At 34.1% G+C, this 18,057-nt stretch overlaps 2 protein-coding genes and 1 long non-coding RNA gene across 3 annotated transcripts in view; 2 read left to right on the top strand and 1 right to left on the bottom strand.

Annotated features, from left to right (window-relative positions):
• Positions 1-2,026: 2,026 nt before the first annotated feature.
• LOC135789464 (uncharacterized) overlaps positions 2,027-18,057 on the bottom strand; it is a 32,270-nt gene continuing 16,239 nt past the window's right edge. The window contains exons 3-5 of the long non-coding RNA XR_010547570.1: positions 4,875-4,893; positions 4,802-4,819; positions 2,027-2,710 (exon numbers count right to left, since the gene is read on the bottom strand). This is a non-coding gene — a long non-coding RNA (uncharacterized lncRNA). The remainder of the gene's footprint in view (positions 2,711-4,801; positions 4,820-4,874; positions 4,894-18,057) is intronic.
• On the top strand, positions 3,648-4,775 carry LOC135804364 (uncharacterized). The gene is made up of 3 exons (XM_065318230.1): positions 3,648-3,719; positions 3,774-4,526; positions 4,617-4,775. The coding sequence occupies exons 1-3, from the start codon at positions 3,717-3,719 to the stop codon at positions 4,686-4,688; spliced, it is 828 nt and encodes a 275-aa protein (XP_065174302.1). The 5' UTR covers positions 3,648-3,716; the 3' UTR covers positions 4,689-4,775.
• Oamb (Octopamine receptor in mushroom bodies) overlaps positions 13,395-18,057 on the top strand; it is a 40,399-nt gene continuing 35,736 nt past the window's right edge. The window contains exon 1 of the mRNA XM_065299304.1: positions 13,395-13,506. The gene's annotated coding sequence lies outside the window, so the exon portion shown is untranslated. The remainder of the gene's footprint in view (positions 13,507-18,057) is intronic.

Here is an 18,057-nt window from a genome sequence, read left to right as displayed (position 1 = left end):
GGGCGAACGCTATGTCGTAGGACAACCGTGCTGTTACCAAATTGAAAGTTTTAAAACTCTATCACTTTCATATATAATTTGTGAGATTAGTGCGCGCAACCTACAAACATAAAAAAGTATGGTAATTTAATTGCTTCAAATTACATATTTTCTGTTATTTACAGCAGATAATTTTGGTACCAAAATTTTGGCAGTCGCGTTGTTGTTTTTAACTTACGAACATAGATTGTTGTCCCTCCAACTGTGGGTCGGTTATCAATTGTGGTTCTTGCTTAGTCCGGCTTAGTCGTTCGTGCGCCGTGGTGTGAAGTGCACGTGTTTTCTTCATCAGTCAAACTTCGTGACAATTGTTAGCGTTACTAAAGATTTTAATTCTCTAATTGAACTAGAATAGGACGACATTTAGTAATAGCAGACCAGTGTGGTAGTTATTTGTGGGACGTGCGTGGTGGCGATCGGATAAGTACGTTCGCGTGGTTAAGCATATAAGCATATTTGTTCAGGTATTTAATTTATGTAATTGCACGCTGCTGCGTTTATCAATCGTGGATTAATTCACCTGTGCGCGCGTGTCCGTTGGCAATCAGTTATCGTTTCGCACATAAGAATAACTTGGATTTATAATTCATTCCTGTAAATGGACAACTTTGATGCTCAGACAAAAAGTTTGTAAGTGTGGCGTTTGCAATTGAGTTTGCAATATCTATAGCTGAAGTGTTGGAGATGTGCGTATTTTAAGGCAAGTTTTGACTACTCCCGAATTTACTAGCTGTCGATATTTTTTTATTTAAAAAATGTATCTATTATTATTATTCTCAATAAAACACAATGTAAAGTTATAATCTCAAGCATATTTTTTTGTGGTATCCTCTTTGTTGTTTTCAGTATTGACGTTTTAAGTTATATTGCGTATAAATCTTATGCGCGTGGAGCGAGTGCAACTTGGTTGTGTTGTGTTGTTGTTTTCAAAAAGTTGAATAATATAAAAACATAAATAGAAGAATCAAATATTCATGATAAAAACACTCGGTGGTCGAGTGAGTACGTGCACCTGGTAGCATGCTAGTGTACACGGATCGAATTTCAGGTATAGAAGGCATTTTTCTCAAATATTAAAATAACAGGTGTAATTTGGGTTGCATATATGAATTGCAACGAAATATAAGAGAAATTGAAATACAAGTGAAGGCAATATGGAGAAGTAAGAAACTAAAAGGAGAACGAGAACTGGAGAACAGAGAAATAGAAGAATAAGAGTAGTAGAGAAGAGGAGAAAATAGAAGGAAGAAAACAGAGAGTAGAGAAGTAGTGAAGAGGAGGAGATAGAAGAAAGAGAACAGGGGAGGAGATCAGATTTTTACATTTTTTGGCGCGTGTCGTTAGACAGTCTAAGGCCTGCTTCGATGCGTCCATTGCTCCCGGCCCATCCTACAGCTACGATGTCCCTACGCTTCATCCCCAGGGTTCTTAGGCATATCAACAATTTTTATGGTGGGGGATCACCCCCGGAGAGAGGGAACTCCTTATAAGGACAATCCTTAAAGGTCTTGTACAAATATTTCTAAGTTTTAGGTCGTCTCAAGAGAGACAACACTTAAAAATATTCTTACAAGTTCTGACCTGTTGCTGAAATGAAAGATGGAGTACACAAATCATACAGGATACCTTAACAATTTTTATAGTGGGGATCATCCCCCGAGTAGGAGAAATCCTTATAAGAAATTGTTGAGATATTTCTAAGTGTCGACGCTCTCAGGACCGACCACAACCCTGAGAAATACTTTACAAGTTGTAACCTGTACCTGAAATGATGGAAGGAAGGGGTGCACAAGTCATAAGACACAGCCATTGCCTTTAACATTTCTTTATAAAGAAACTAAATACAATATAACTTTAGAATTTGCAATTTCAATATATACAAAACAAATTTTTTTACCATATTTCGATAGGTTATACCTTTAAAAACAACATACTAAAATTTTAACTCGATATCTGAGATAGTTTTTGAGTAATAGCCATTTAAAAGAGTAGCCGCTCGGCAGTTAGATAGTTGCATTTTATCTTTAAACGCGTTTTTCTCGAAACAGCATTTTTCGAATTTGCTGGAGTGATTGCTCGGAGACAAATGATCCGATCGCTATCAAATTTTTTTTGCATCTCTTCTAGATAGTTCTCCATACAATGACCCTCCAGTTTTTTGATCTGATCAAAAATCGAATTTTGGCAGGCCAAAAACGACCAAAATTTTGGGGAAAATTTAACTTTTTTATTCAATATGTCGCCATTTTGTCAATTTTTAATTTTTTTGATCGCCCGAGGGTCAATGTACAGACAATATGTTTTAGTTTAAGGAGAATTTTTTTTGTGTAGTTTTATCGACGGAGAAGGCTGCAATCGCTCCAGTAGTGGAGGACCTTTTTTTATGGCGCCGCTGGCGATTGCGTGTCATTTCAAAAATATTTAATATTTTATTTCAAAAATTTTACTGTGTATTCTCAAAACATGTATAAATATACCCACAAAATTTTAAATAGTTGGATTCACTAGCTTTTCTTTTTTTTAATTTCCAAAAATGGCCATTTTTTAGGTTGACACACTAGGTGTGCCCCTTAATACGGTACCTTTGCAATGGGCAATTTAAAACAAAAATGTAATTATAATATAATAATGTTTACAAATTTATTAGTGCACTGGGTACTCACAGGAAGTGCTGAAACAAAACAGAAACATGTGTTAGAAGTTGCACTATGCTGAACACTTATTACGTATGTTCTGTCGAATAACGGACACGCACTATTTTGACCGATAAGATTTCCGTGAAAACTTGTGGAGGACAGACGTTCATTTCTAATTCTTTTAGAAATCAATAATTGCAATTCCCAGCATCGTAATAATCCAATAACCGTAGGGTCACTAATGCACAGATAAAAACACGAGTTTTATAATCATTTCACGTGTAAATCATTGTTAGCAAAACACTGTACCCGCCTATTGTCATTAACTTCCGATATTTATGCCGATTACAATCGATAGAATGGAATGCAATTAATTTAACCGAGATGAATGAACGAAAGATGCTGAGCCGCGTGCAGGTTAGAACCGACTAAAGTGATAGAACGTTCGTAGCACGAGCGTAGCATGAGTCGGGTTCAATAGATAAGTTTTTTTATACCTGTACACAAACACTGATAAACGAGAAGAGTTGAAAACAAAACATTACAATATTCTACAATGGTATACAACAAATATAGTGTTCAAAGAAACATTAAATATTCATGATTTCTGAGGGTTGCGCTAGCTTGTCGTTGAGATCGACTCTCGCACTATCGGAATCTAAAGAAAACATACAAATACTCCGAAGAGTTTTTGAGATATAACCCGATTTCCATGATAAAAACTTGAAAAATGTGGAAAATTGCAGAATTTGCAGAGCGATTTTAAGGCATTTACGCATTATTTTCCCGAGCGGCACCAACGTAACGTTGAAATCAACTCTCGCGCTAATAGAATCTGAAGAAAACTTACAATTTTAAGCAAGGTGCATAAAACAACTTTGAAAAGAACGGCACACATTTTATTTTAAAAATTTTAGAAGTGTTGCCAACTGTTTGTTTCATTTGAAACCAGATATTGTTGTCTCCTTCAATATTTTTGATAAGATGTATACCACGTTTTGCACCTTATATTCATTTTGATGTCAAATACAATTTTATAAAATGGTAAGAATATTATTTAAATTTTAGATTCACACAATTATCAATACTGCCTTTTAGACTAGTATTAAATATGCACATGTGGAAAGCAAGGTGCGGAAATATATTAAAGATATGAAAGATCTAGATGAAGCAGGACGTCAAAGACGTCGATTGGAACAAATTCAATATGAAACAGACAAAAAATGTCACCCAGAAAATCACAATAATGATGAGAAACAGGTAATTGAAAAATATTTATATGATGACTTACTCAACAAATATAACGACGCTAAGGATGAGAACAAATTTCTGAAAAAGATTGTGGACTCCAACAAAACAGTTGATATAAACGATGGATCTGGGATAACCCTCATTAATGATAGTGATTTTGTGCACACTAATAACTCAACAATTTGCAGCAATGACTTTTCACATGCATATCAGTCAATGCTAAACAACAATGTCAATCCTGTTGGGTCTAATAATATACCATATCTGCGGTTAGAGGATGCCGCTGAACAAACTCGTGAATCCAACGGCAAATCTATTACTTTTAGTTGCCGGAAAACTTTTAAGAAAGTGTTGCGTAAATTTGCTTGTACTAAAGGGGACGAAAGCAGCGAAAATGTTGGAGATACAACAATCAATATGCAACCATTAAATACAATGCCCAGAATTCATACACCTAATGTTCAGAAAAGCTTTGCCAAAGGAGCCAACTTCACTTCTACGCCAGGAGCGAGCATGCAAAAAAGAATGTTCAATTCTGCAAGGAAAGCATCAGGCCAGAAGAAAGCCAAAGTTGTATTTTTTGAAGATAATGGCGCCCAAGTAAGTGTTCAATAATTTCATGGTTTAATATTTTAAAAATTCTTAAATACCTACAATAATTTACTCTAAAATATTTAATTTTTATTTTAGGATCAGTCAGCGCAAGCCAAACGACTTATTCAAAACTTAAACGAAGTTAAAGATTTTCTAGCTACTTTATAATATTAAATTAAGTTTTATTTATATACTCACTATATGGATTTCGATTTAAAGTTTTGTGATGGTAAATTAAATTAATAATATTTTAAATTTAATTTTAATTTTAATACACATACCTTTTTCCTGACCTTTACCTGAAATAAGAGAAATAATTTATCAGTATACTAATTTAAATATAAACTTACAAACCTATTGGAAACTGTAGCTTCTGAAACAGAAAAGAAATATATTAAGAAAACATATTTGGTATTCTGCTACAATACAATGTTGTGAGCGACACAACAAAAGAAATGCCAGGAACAGGTTTGTATTAATTATTATAGTAAATGACAAGTTCTTCTTGACAACCACATGATGCATTTTAGCCGTTGCCTTGTAGTCAGTCTTGAAAGAATATTGATCAATGTGGCTCAAAATCATTCATATTGATGACAGGTAGTTGCAGAGTTGCATTATAGCTATGTAAAACATCCAAGTCGATGCACATCTCAGCCTTAACAAACGAAGTTACTCTCTATCTAGATGACGTTGAATACAAAGCAGAAATAAATTGGATTCATGTTAACGTTTCGGTTATGCATTCGTTGGTTACATACAAAGTCACAGTTGCATCAATGAAGATGTTTAATTAAAAACATCCAGAATCAAATTATGGTCATCCGTATTGCAAATGACAATCACATACAATTGTTTACATTTACTTTACATAATAATTCACACCAAATAACCCTAATAGAAATGTACAATGAAAGTGTTTGTCATGATAAGAAAAGCTGCGAGTGCTTCTGCTTGTTGCTTGTTGCTATTCCCTTGTCACCCGGCGCTGTCGTGTTTGCCTTAGGTGCTCTGTGCCCTTCGACGTATATAAAGCAGACGTTCTCCTGATGGGTCTACGATTCTATATGCGACAGATCGTTCTGCGGTTGGAAGGATAAAGATACCGAATGTTACTTACATACGCAAACACTACCAGGACATACGTAGTTCCAAAGAGGACTTCTTAAGTTTAAATAATTTTCTTAATTTAACGAAAACGCTAATAAGAATATTATTCATTTACCTCAATTTTATTTTAGATATAAATCGCAATAAAGATTTTAACTTATTTGCTCAAAGGTTTTGAATACACCCCTTTTAGCAGTTTTCCGTTCTGTATGCTGAATCCGATTTATGCGTCGAGATTCTATTTCGGAATGCATGCGCATATTGCGTATATTTGTATACGCAACCAAGTTGAACGCCGAACATTGAAACGGACGTCGATTTTGTGAGAGCTAAGGGGACGTCAAACCTGATATTGGCGTGTATTTGCAGAAAATCCGTCTGTTCAATATTTAAATAATGTATGTGTCTGACGTGTCTTTCTGCATTTCACGAAACACGAATTTTTAGTACCACTCTACTTTTGAGTATTTTGATGTCTTTAATACCTAATTGGTAATAAATTAAACAAAATTACAGTCATTCTATTCATGATATTAATTTTTCCTCAATACAACAGTTTACTAGAGAAGAATTGCAATATTGCCGAATACCTTCAAGCTCAACAGGTTATTATTTTATTTATAAACACACAGACAACTGTTTTATATTTAAAATGCAAATACAACTTCAAACATTTTTATATCGATTGATGTAAATGTAAATACGAAAATCCTCTTTATTTTTACAATGCAAAAGAGAACTTCTTTTCCTAGAAAACGAACTAATAACCAAACCACAAAAACAAATAGAATGGTAGTACAACTCAGAACACGAAACGAAGTTTCTCTCTAGGCTCCCGCGAATTGAAAACCTTGAGTGGGGCATACAATTCTTGGGTTTACTGGGAATAGCGTTTCAGACTGGTTATTAAATATTACATTAAGTAAGTGCGATGTGCTTCCAACCGCGTGATGCGCCACCGGCCGTCGTAAATCACGATCACTACTTGAACAAAAAGTGCTTTCGATACGACAGAATTACAAATTTTACTCATTCGGCGCACCATGAGCGAAAAAAGTTATTTAATTTCAAATTATCTTTCACGATATAACTTTTCCACTACTTTATTGCCCAAATTGATCACACATTCACAATTTATTTTAATTTAAAAAAATTACAGTTGAATAACGAGTGCACACCACAATAAAGCGTAGATGTTGATACATAGCCAGTTTGCATACGAGCATCTCGTGATCGTGGATTTTCGTTAGTCGCTTCGCCAGCGGTGCAAATCATATTTTACGAGCGGAGCGAAAATAAACGAGTGCTTTGCGTACCGGGACTCCCAACGCCAAGGAATCATTTCGTCTGCGACTCATTTGCAACAACTCCACGCAGACGCGTATATTATGCATTCAATTTTGTTTTATTACCTCGGACAATGTTTAAGTTAGAGGCGCGCAATATGCACGACTTAAATCACAAAAAATCATGTCCTACAACCGGGTGACACTGTATGAAGATGACTGGTATTTGCGTTTCATTGCTCCGGAAAATGAACTATTTTATATAAAATAGCAAAGATTCCGTAGCTATATAACGTTGGAAATTGAATATATGAATATCAATTTTTACATATAATTTTCACAATTTTTGTAAACATTTTAGGTACACATGTTGCCAAAACTGCGGTATTTTCAAAACCCAGCTGGCACAAACCTATGGAAGCAAGAAGACATGATTAAATTAAAATGCCTTTGCGGGGCCTAAGAGGTGCATGCAGCCGATTTTCGACACCCAACCGCGCGCGGCTGTCGCCTTCACCGCCACCACTACCGCCGCACCGAGCGTTGATAAGGTGGACTTACTTGCGGCGTTGTGCCGCGGCCTCCGATATTAATTAAAGGCATAGATCATTTTTAGCTGACATGTCGACGCTTTGAATTATGTCTTTGGCTCGTGCAAACTGATTAGTTTTTCACTGTTTTTTATGTCTTGTAGACACGAGCAAATTTGACAAATGTTAGAATTTTGCAAAACAACCATGTTAAGTAAATAGACATCGATATATTTCAAAAGTTTGTATATCATAAAATTGCTGAGTTGCCCGGTAAGTGTAGCGACCGGAAATTTATTAGATTTATAGATTTGTTTGTCTTACATTCGGCGTCAGCGTTTGCTATCGTTTACTACTGTCGCCACGCTATATTTAGCGAAGGGCGACTGCATCGATATGAACTGAATCCATTTTTTATGATATTTGCCAGAATATCATGCTCATTTCGCTCACACATATATATAACTTTGAGTTTTTTACAACTTGTTTTCGTCCGATAAACTTTGATGTTTTGCAACACGTTCCTTTAGATACATTGCGCTTATTGTTTCAGGATTGTTTGGGAAAAACGAACACTAATAGAGTTAAATTATGATAATTCAAAAGCTTTCTATTCCGGTGGTATTTAAGTGTTATGGTGATAAAAATAAGGTCATCCGGAAGAAAATATTAGTTGATCCAGTTTGGTCTCAAGGTTGCTTTTTGTTTGTAGCTGCCATTCTATGGCATCTTCTTTATTCTCGGTAGAAAATATAGCAAGCGCATTTCATTGGCAAACACGCCAATGCTTCCGGGGATGTGTTGTGCAGCCGTTTTTCCAAGTAACAAGACTTTGGTGTGTACGAAAGAAGAAAATGCAGACTCTAAGACAGTAAGCAAACCAGCAAAGAAAAAAATCAAACCATACTAGAACATTTTCATCTTGTGGTTCCATTCTGCATTCTGAAAGCACTATACGTTTTTAGTTTACTCTACACGTCTAACGTCGAAATGACCCAATTTTTGGTTTGACATAAACGTACTAAATAATATACGTAGTGCAATTTCTCTAAAACTAGTTAATATTTAATATCTATCTAAATCCAAGTTTTTTTAGAAATATTGAACATTACCATACTATTACGTAGTTGGATTAGGCTTAGAATAGTTCTAAATCCACGTACAAATCAAACTAAATTCTAATATGCACGTCGAAGTAATAGACGGTTATGGCTGTCGTGTTAATTTCATTATCGTGTTAATAATCGAACCCCAAATGGCAATGCTGATCCCTTCAGCAAAATGCAGCGAATTGTCTGCCTAAAACTTTGTTAGAGAATACAGGGTCTTAAAATTAACAAATATTGCTACATTAAGGTGTTAATTATCATTGATTTAAAACTTTATCAAAAGAATAAGATCAAATTACATTAAAAATAATAAATTTTCTACTTAGTTTTGGAAATGCAAACGAATTGTATAGGTGTTAGTTTATCTCAATATTCGAGAGACCCAAACGGAATCGGTATTTAAAGAGGAGTTATGCGAACGCCTCAAGTTATACAGTTGTTTGTAAGTAATTAATTTTAAACTTTACAGTTGTTCAATGATATTTGGTAATGCTAACTTCTCTTATTCGATAATAGTTCAAATGCAATGTCTATGCTTAGCATTGTAGACTTCCACAACTTCAAAAACGTATTTTTAAGTAGTCGCGTGTACTCGTATATTGCGTTTATTTGTAAGTAAGTATCGTAGATTAACTGACTGGATAGGTGCCCGGTGTGATGACGGTACACGTTCTGATTATGTCGCGTTGTATGCGGAAACATTCAGGGAATTATAGCTGTTCGCGCAATTGACAAACCTATTGACAAATGAGTATCTGCCGGACACAATGTGCGGACCCGGGTGCGGCGCTCAAAGACGCCCAATAATGTCGACGCACCGATCGAACGCCGTAGCACAATGCCGCCCAATATGCTTGTCTAAATTGCGACCACACTTCAAACTCCAAATCAATGTGCTTCTAATTCACCAACAAACAATGCAGCGCAAATTAATTCTGATGTTTTCCGAGCAAAACCGGCCGAATAATTGGGATCACTGCAGTCAGAATTGTTTTCAATTTATCTTCTCATACAGACAAATAAAGAATAACAAATTTACAATAGTTAATTTATATTCTTTACATTTGCTTCTTCGCTTGAAATGATTTTTTCAAAACAAATTTAACGCTGTGGCACAATATTAACGAGTCTTAGTTAGCAGATATACTTTGATGAAAATGTGAGAAAGGATGATCTTCAAAAGGTTTTTTGTTCGTCTCGTTGGTTGCGTTACATAGTTAGCGATTTGTGAACTCGCGGGTTGTGGGCTTAATGCGTGACGGACCTCATTAGGCAGAGAGCTCAATGGGCATAAGACGCATTATCCTGCTTTCTGTCACAGCCACCAGCCTGCGGTTGTACAATACAATTCACTTATCATCACTGGCAGAAAGTTGGTTTTGGTTTTGTAAATTTGAGCGTAATAATATTTATTTATTAAATACGTTGTTACCAGGTTAAAAAAGATAAAAAGATCTTTAACCGTGGAAGATAAATACTACTTGCAGCACGGTCGAAATGGATACACCAGGAAGAAATATTTCTTTTATCGTTAATTGTTTCGTTTCCTTTTGGTTTCGTTCGGTTCCGTTGGGTATTTGTACTTCCCGAACGTACTTAAAATAGTAACACGAATCCGGGTTATACTGCCTGGTGTATAAAACATTGACAACTTCAACTAATATTTAATTTCAGAAAAAAATATAATTAAACATAAAATATTAAGTAAATTTTTTACTCTCTTCGTATTAATTAATTTATTGATTTTTGTGAGAGTTATTTATTTGTTTTCATTTGTTGAATACATTTTATTAAATCCTCATGGTATATGTGAACGCAATGGATTGGAAGCAATAGCTGGGCTAGAACGAACGCTCGGTTAGTTTTGTGCCTTCAAAGCTTTGAGCTTTACGCGTTAAGTGCAGAGCCTCAATTCAATGTGTAACATCCAGAATGCCATCACCTTTTACAAGTTACACATTGGTTGCAGGCACATTTACTGCATGCAAGGAGTCTTCCAATTACACCAATGTCGTAAATTTTTTAACTAAAACTGCACCGAAGACAGGGAAACTAGAGTGAGTAAAAAAGTGGTAGTTAAAGCAACAAAAATCAGGCGTAAGTAATGAATCAACAAGTGGAAGAAATTGTCACTACAATTTTACACTACAAATCTCCTCTATTTCTATTTTGAAAATTTCAAGCTTTTTTCGAATTTGATACAAAATAAAATTGAAAATTATGGAATCTCACCATCGCGGGTAGCGAATCTCTGAGAATTTCAATTTTGTCTACGGCTAGTGGTTTTATATAATGATCCAACGCCGCAACGCCTGAAAGACAATATAAGGCGCTTAGATTCTCATTTCTTTTCCTAATGGGCTTCTGCATGCAATCATATATTTTAGTCCTTATTTTCTTATGTCTGGTCTTCTCGTGGTATACACGCTGGTAACATAGTTTTTCTCGTTATATTAATAAATAATTCAACAGCTAGAAAATTTGATATGCTATAGTTCCATACAAGATAAAAATGGAAAACCTGTTGAGCTTTTCACTGTTGACACAAAGTACTTTTTTTTATCAATAGGAGACATACACCCACAATTCTACAGCAAAATGAAACGATAATTGCTTTAGTACGAATAGACGCGTGTCCTGAAGAAGCTTTTATTGCTCAGTGACGTCAAACATTGAGTGTTGATTCTTCGGTGTCTTCTTAAAGTTCTGACGCACATTGTAATACCAGTTATTGAAAGAAAGTATCGAGTGAATTACATTAAAATAAACAGATTTTCAATCATAAATGATCTAAAAATATCTTTTTAGAAACAGTTTTTTCTCATTTCATAGTTGTTGTATTCAAAACAAAGAAAAAAATTAATATTTAGCACTGTTGATCACATTTTTCGCCCTTTTACCCTACGATATTTAATTATTTTATATTTAAATCTAATAGAGAATTTTCCAATCTTTCATAAATGAGCAATTCGTTGGATTTTAGCGCTTTTAGTGTAGAAGATATTCACTATCAAAAATCGGCGAAAAAAGATTATCATATTAACTGAGAATCATTTTTATAAGTATGTTCAGTTAAATAAACGCCGGTTATAGCACAATAATATAATGTAAAATGGAAATTTTGTACAATGTAAAAAATGAAATATATTTAACATTTAAAAGAGTACGCATTTATACCCGAAATGGAAATAAAGCACATCTCTATGACATGGTTTTATGTTTTTTTGTAAATTAAATTATTTAAATTTACAAATATAGTGTTTTGAAGCATAAAATTAATTTATATTTACCATTTATACATTTGAATAATAAGTACGAGATACAATTACTAACTTATTTTTGACGTTGTCTTGCAATTTCTCATATATGCACTCTTAAAACTTAAATTCGCCATTAAAAACATTCTTTATTTTTTTTTCTCTTGCAAAGTTTAAAATATAGCCTTGCGAATGGAATACACAAAACGGTTAAGAAAACACACTTTGATGAGAGTTACGTTGCGGCTTTGCTTCGAAACAAGTTCCTAATCCAGATTAACTACGAACTTTTCAGTTCGTGTATCGAAGCCCTTCGAAACCAAGGAAGAACTAATATTAGCGGAAGGTATTTTACGCTGTTATAAAGCAATACCAACCGCAAAAGCGATCCTATACTCAACTTGTTTGGGCTCAATACCAAAATTTATACATACTACATTGTATACGATTCGCATAGAAGTGCATACCAGCATTAGTGTGGTAACTATGCACTTTAAACCATTTTTAATTGCTGGTTAGAAAGTTTCTTTCAGACAACAATTGAAGTATTATGAATAAATTCGAACTGAATTAAAATCAAATCAATTATTGCATTGGGAACAATAAAATAAAATAAACTTTTACGTAAAATAGATTACTGCGTAACACTGACATCAAGGTAATCAATTCAATGAATGAGCGGATATAATTTTATATCCGCAATCCGACAATAAATCCATCAGACACGCGAAACACCAACTTGTTACCGATCAACGATTCCAGCTACACAGAGGCAACTATGAACTAATTTAGACATAAACAACACGTGCATTTAGTATGCGTACAGATATTTTCATATTCAAATCGTCGCCGCCCACGGTTTCCACAATTGGACGACGATGGGTGAAACATACATTTAAATATCATGCGGAAACGGTAAATGAGCAAACGGTAAACAATAAAAGTTTCAAACCTGACAATAACTCATTTCCACACGAGCAAAATAATATAAATGTTAATACAATACTAACAGATTTATCTCGTACAAGTGTTTAGTGTCATTTGTCGATTGATCTCCTAAGTGGTTTGTCGCGTTCGCAACGCTTATTACCGCGTCAAAGGATATTTACGCAAAAAAAAAACCGACACGTTTGATGAGTGATTCTGTGAAACTTGATATCATGGAGGTGGAATTTAATTTCGGTGGCATTGTTCTTGTTTGCTTCTTCTAAATTAGACGCCCGCACATGTGCATTACAGCCGGCTCGACGTGTAAAATGCTTAATTTAATAACGAATCGCAAGTCGCGAGTGGTAATCATCAGCTTTACGCGCGTAATTAGTTTCGTGAGATGTTCGTGCAACCTGCGAGCGGCGTGATTTAAATTCGCGTGCACGTTTGCTTTATTTATTAATTGTTCGGGAAGTTATTAATCGCGAGTGGGTACGACGAGCCGAGTTCTGGAAGTCCACAGCGATTATTTTACGAGTTGCTGCGCAAGTTTAAAGACATGTGACGAACAAAAGTAATTTCACATTTCACAAACGCGTACGGATTATTATTAATTTACAGTTATCATGACAAATCTACATTATAATTATAACATTTTAATTGAATTGGAAAATTAATTTAAATTGTGATACGGTTTTGTAAAGATGCGTGCTTCATTATAATTTAATTCTATTTTCAAGGCAACGGAACCGAAAAAAGATAAGGTTAGTACAATTTTTTATTATTACATCTCTATATGTTCTAATAGCCTTATACAAGTCAGAAGACAAAATAAATTAAACCAATTAGATGTTAATTACAAACAAACATTGCAAAATTGCAAACAATCAGTATATACGAGCCTGCGTGTAAAAGTTGTAATAAAACTGAAAATGCGTAAAATAATGAAATTATCTCTCTGTGTAATTACAAATTTAGTCATTGTGCCCAGTAACAAACTAATTAACGGCAATAATGTAGTCTACCCGCGGTGGGATATGTATTTGTGTGCAATTGTATTGGTATATTTAATTAGTAGATTTATTGGCAATTAGATGTTAATAGAAACTTAATATAGTCTGCGGCGCTGCATTGCTACTTAAATTAAATTGTAATTGTGATAAAGTTCGGCGAGACTCAATGAAGAGTGCTTCATTTAGAATGCTATGGCTAATTAGTGGGACAATAATATTTACACTATGCATTACGAAACATAATTCGGGTAATTTTACTAATGTTGTGGTAGGTCTAGTGCACAACAGCGAATAACAACCATTTTTTTATTAATTTGTATGTGATGCTAAATTCACTTATACATAAAGTGCGAAAGTCCGATTTTTAGTAGTGTTGATCAGTTCGATGTTTTCTTTCGGCACGTACTGCAACTTTATATCAGCAACATTAAAGTTGGTCATTCAGTTTTCACGATGATGGCCCGAGCCGAACTAGAAGAATGCGCGCGTTTTGTGCTATCGTAAAACTAATACTGAATGCGCACCAACAACGATAAATCTCAACGTTATTACCGCAAACACTAGAAACTCCAAACTTTTTGCTTGCTTTGACATGCATGCTGTCGCTGGGACTGAAACCGAATTCATACCGACGCCGCAGCCAAAGTATCGGCCGCAAAACCTTTTAAAACTAACAAACGTAATGAGTCGAACGAGCGGCGCGTGCTTCACTTTGTTTTATACACTCGTTTCGCGCCCGGAAAGTTGGTCGGTGCCAAAAATCCTGTAATAACTAACTTTTCCAAGCAACATTCGTAATAAAGCGGAGTTCTAAAAACATAAAGCCAATTCAGAAGCGAAAAGCGCGCGTTCGCCTTTCAGCTAGCGTTAATTGTAAATACGGTGGAAAGTGAAGTTTATTTGCCATAAACTGACAGCGTATAAGCGAAGTTTTCTATTGCTTTAGGTGTACGTTGTGGCATAACATTATTAAGCGTGATTAAACTTCAAGAGTAAACAATTAATTTTCAGCTTACTCTTTTTTCACGTCAATTTAATGAAAAGTTGTCATCTTCTAGCATGTCGTTTACATGGTAAATCTATTCTTAACAGGTACTTTAAAATTGTATTCATATTTCATTGCCGATACTGTATAAGTAAAAATGCTATCGACAACAAAGTAGTAGGCATTTGTTGCGGAGATTTGCGATCATACTAAATTTAAAGCTTGACAGTAGTAATGATTTATTCTGCAACATCGTTCACATCCGGTGCCATCGATGCCATCTACGCCATTTTGATCAATAGCGACATTTGTATCAATTTATATACTGACTGTTAGGAATATATTGATGACTGTGTACATTTTCAATTGTTACCCGTTTAGTTGTTAATATATTTTCTTTTTTACGCGAAAAGAAATTAATGAGCAGCCAGTTAGCGAATTTAAAAAGAAATCATTGCCATTTATTTATCTTACGATACCCGCACTTGCCGAAAGCAAAATGAAACAAAGCGGGCGTTCCGAAAACAATGAAGCGGGAATATTAATGTGCAAAAAAGTTAGGAAAAAGTCGTTTCCGGTCAATTAACCCACAATAAAGTGAATTAACTCGTTTCATCTATTGTTCTATTCATACAAAAGTTTAACTTGCCTTTGAGGGTGTTTTTTTTTAATTTATTATATTTTATTTCAGGGCTTTTTGCGCTTTTGCGCGGTTGGCATAGATTTAGATAGTTGGTATAATTATATTGCTGCTCTTTGTTCTGTAAATGTTCAGAATTTTCAGGGAATTTGGCGCTGCGAGTACACCGGTCGAAAAATTAGGTACATTAACGTCACTAGTGCTCATAGTGTTTTATGTCGAATCGAGTGTGATATAAAAGAGCAACCGCCACTGAGCCGGCGGAGGCGGTTTCGGTGGCGGCGGCCTCGTCGTTAAGCCGTGCTATATGTGAAAGATAAACGTGAATAATTACTCAGACAAAAACCACTCGCGATAATCATTTCTCTTATTAATGAATGTCTGTAAATCTTTGAGCAAATGTCATCTAAACTTAATTTTATTTATAAAATGTCTTATTGCATATTTATCAACAATAATTTACCAAAAATAAAGCTGTAAATTTTCTTTAGAATTGTGCAAAATTGGAATTAAAATTTAAAATAATCTTGATAGTTGGTAAAATATGAAATTCCGATAATAAAAAAGCTTAAATAACTTTATAACCGAATGAAATTCCACTTAAATTATATGCATTCATAGCAATAGGTATAAAGTTATTAGAACCCATTATGAATAAATTAAAACTTTATATTTATTTTATTTAGGTTTTTCCAAGATAATACAATTATTTTCAGTTGAATTTGTACATATGACTTTAATATTCATTGCAAATTTCGCAGAATCAACCGATGTAATGATTGTTGGCGGTTTATATTTGATTAAAATTGTAAAATATGGCGAAATAAATCTTATCTTATAGAGTCCGTAGATTAAGACGCTGCGAACAGATCCTATTTATCTCTTTTAGTTTACGAGATACTCGCGATTGAAAAAAATAGGCAAAAATTGAAAAATGTCAATTTTAGGACTTTTAGTCGCGTTTTTCGAACTTTAGCTGTTGGAAATATAATTATTTTCTATTTTTATCTGATAGAGAATTTTCCAATCTTTCATAATCAGCAATTCGTTGGTTGCTATCGCTTTTAGTTTAAGGGATATTAATTATCAAAAATCCTCGAAAGAAATTATGAAGCACCCCCCACTAGGCATTTTTTTCTTAAGAATTAAAATTTCATCGCTCAGATTTCCATTTTAACTGTCTTATCTTATAGAGAATAGTTCGTAGATTAAGACGCTGCGATCAGATCCTATTTATCTCTGATTAATGAATGTCTGTAAATTTTTGAGCTAATGTCATCTAAACTTAATTTTATTTATAAAATGTCTCATTGCATATTTATCAACAATAATTTACAAAAAATAAAGCTGTAATTTTTTTTTAGATTTGTATAAAATGGGAATTAAAATTTAATAATAGTTGGTAAAATATGAAATTCCGATAATGATAAAGTTTAAATAACTTTATAACCGAATGAAATTCAACTTGAATTATATGCATTCATAGCAATAGGTATAAAGTTATTAGAACCCATTATGAATAAATTAAAACTTTATATGTATTTTATTTAGGATTTCCCCAGATAATACAATTATTTTCAGTTGAATTTGTACACATGACTTTAATATTCATGACAAATTTCGCAGTATCAACCGATGTAATGATTGTTGGCGGTTTATATTTGATTAAAATTGTAAAATATCGCGAAATAAAAATGTTTTAAATTTTTATGTTGGCATGTTGTTCGTCGATACTTCTAAATTAAAGGATGTTACAAACCATTTGTAGCCAACTATTGATTTTAATTTTTACTAATTTACTAATGAATGGCGTATCGAAGTTTCGCCAATGTGCATTCAGTGCTCACTACATCACTGGCTTCACATTCATTTTAATTGCTTTCAAGCATTCCGCGTTGTTGGTGTTTGAAATTGTCGCACGTTTTTGTTCGTTGAACGTTGAAGTCGTTGAGCGTAAAATGACAAAACGGAATTTAATGGTAAGTAATTAAAAAACGTGTGATCATTAATTGAAAAAGTTTTCCCATCTAACGAATCGTAACACTTGTAAATCTCAAATGGGCGTATTGCTTGAATGAAAAATGAACCAATTTATTATATGATAAGGAAAAATTGTAATTAGTTTTAGCTTACTAAAAGTATTAAAAAAGCAAAAAGAACCTGAATGAAGTATGTAAATACGCGTATACCAACCAACGATAATTTTGCAACTATTTTTCTTTTGGATTTATAATTAAAAGTTTTAATTGCCACACAATTCTTAATTCGTGCGCCGGACGAAAATAAAGTTATGCATTAAGATTAATGGTGAATAATTAAACATTTTAATTAATTAAACGTTCATTTAAATGAATCATAGAATTGCAACCTGATGTTTTTCTGAATGCAGACAGTTTGGGTGCGCAACGGAGACACGAAAGCAGTTGGAAAACTTTTCGGTTTCGGCTGAAATTTGAGAATTTTAATTAGGGGAGACTGGGTACGGTTGTGCCAGGGTACGGTAGTGACAGTCGTTATAATAACAAAACTATACGTCATACGGGGGAGGGTGCAAGAGGATAAAGAAGCGGCTTGCAAGTTTGAACGCTTTCTCTAGTATTGGTCAGTTATTGCGCGACGTTAACATAACTAGGAGCCCACATTGCTTTTTGACAGTCAAAAGTAAATATTTTTGTAC

The sequence above is a fragment of the Atheta coriaria genome, unplaced genomic scaffold, assembly GCF_025399875.1.
Source record: "Atheta coriaria isolate IRGN ID8LTWV9N9 unplaced genomic scaffold, Caltech_Dcor_3.1 hic_scaffold_3_pilon, whole genome shotgun sequence".
Taxonomy (NCBI): domain Eukaryota; kingdom Metazoa; phylum Arthropoda; class Insecta; order Coleoptera; family Staphylinidae; genus Dalotia; species Dalotia coriaria.
The sequence above is the reverse complement of the archived record's forward strand: the minus strand, read 5'-3'. Positions and strand labels throughout refer to the sequence as shown.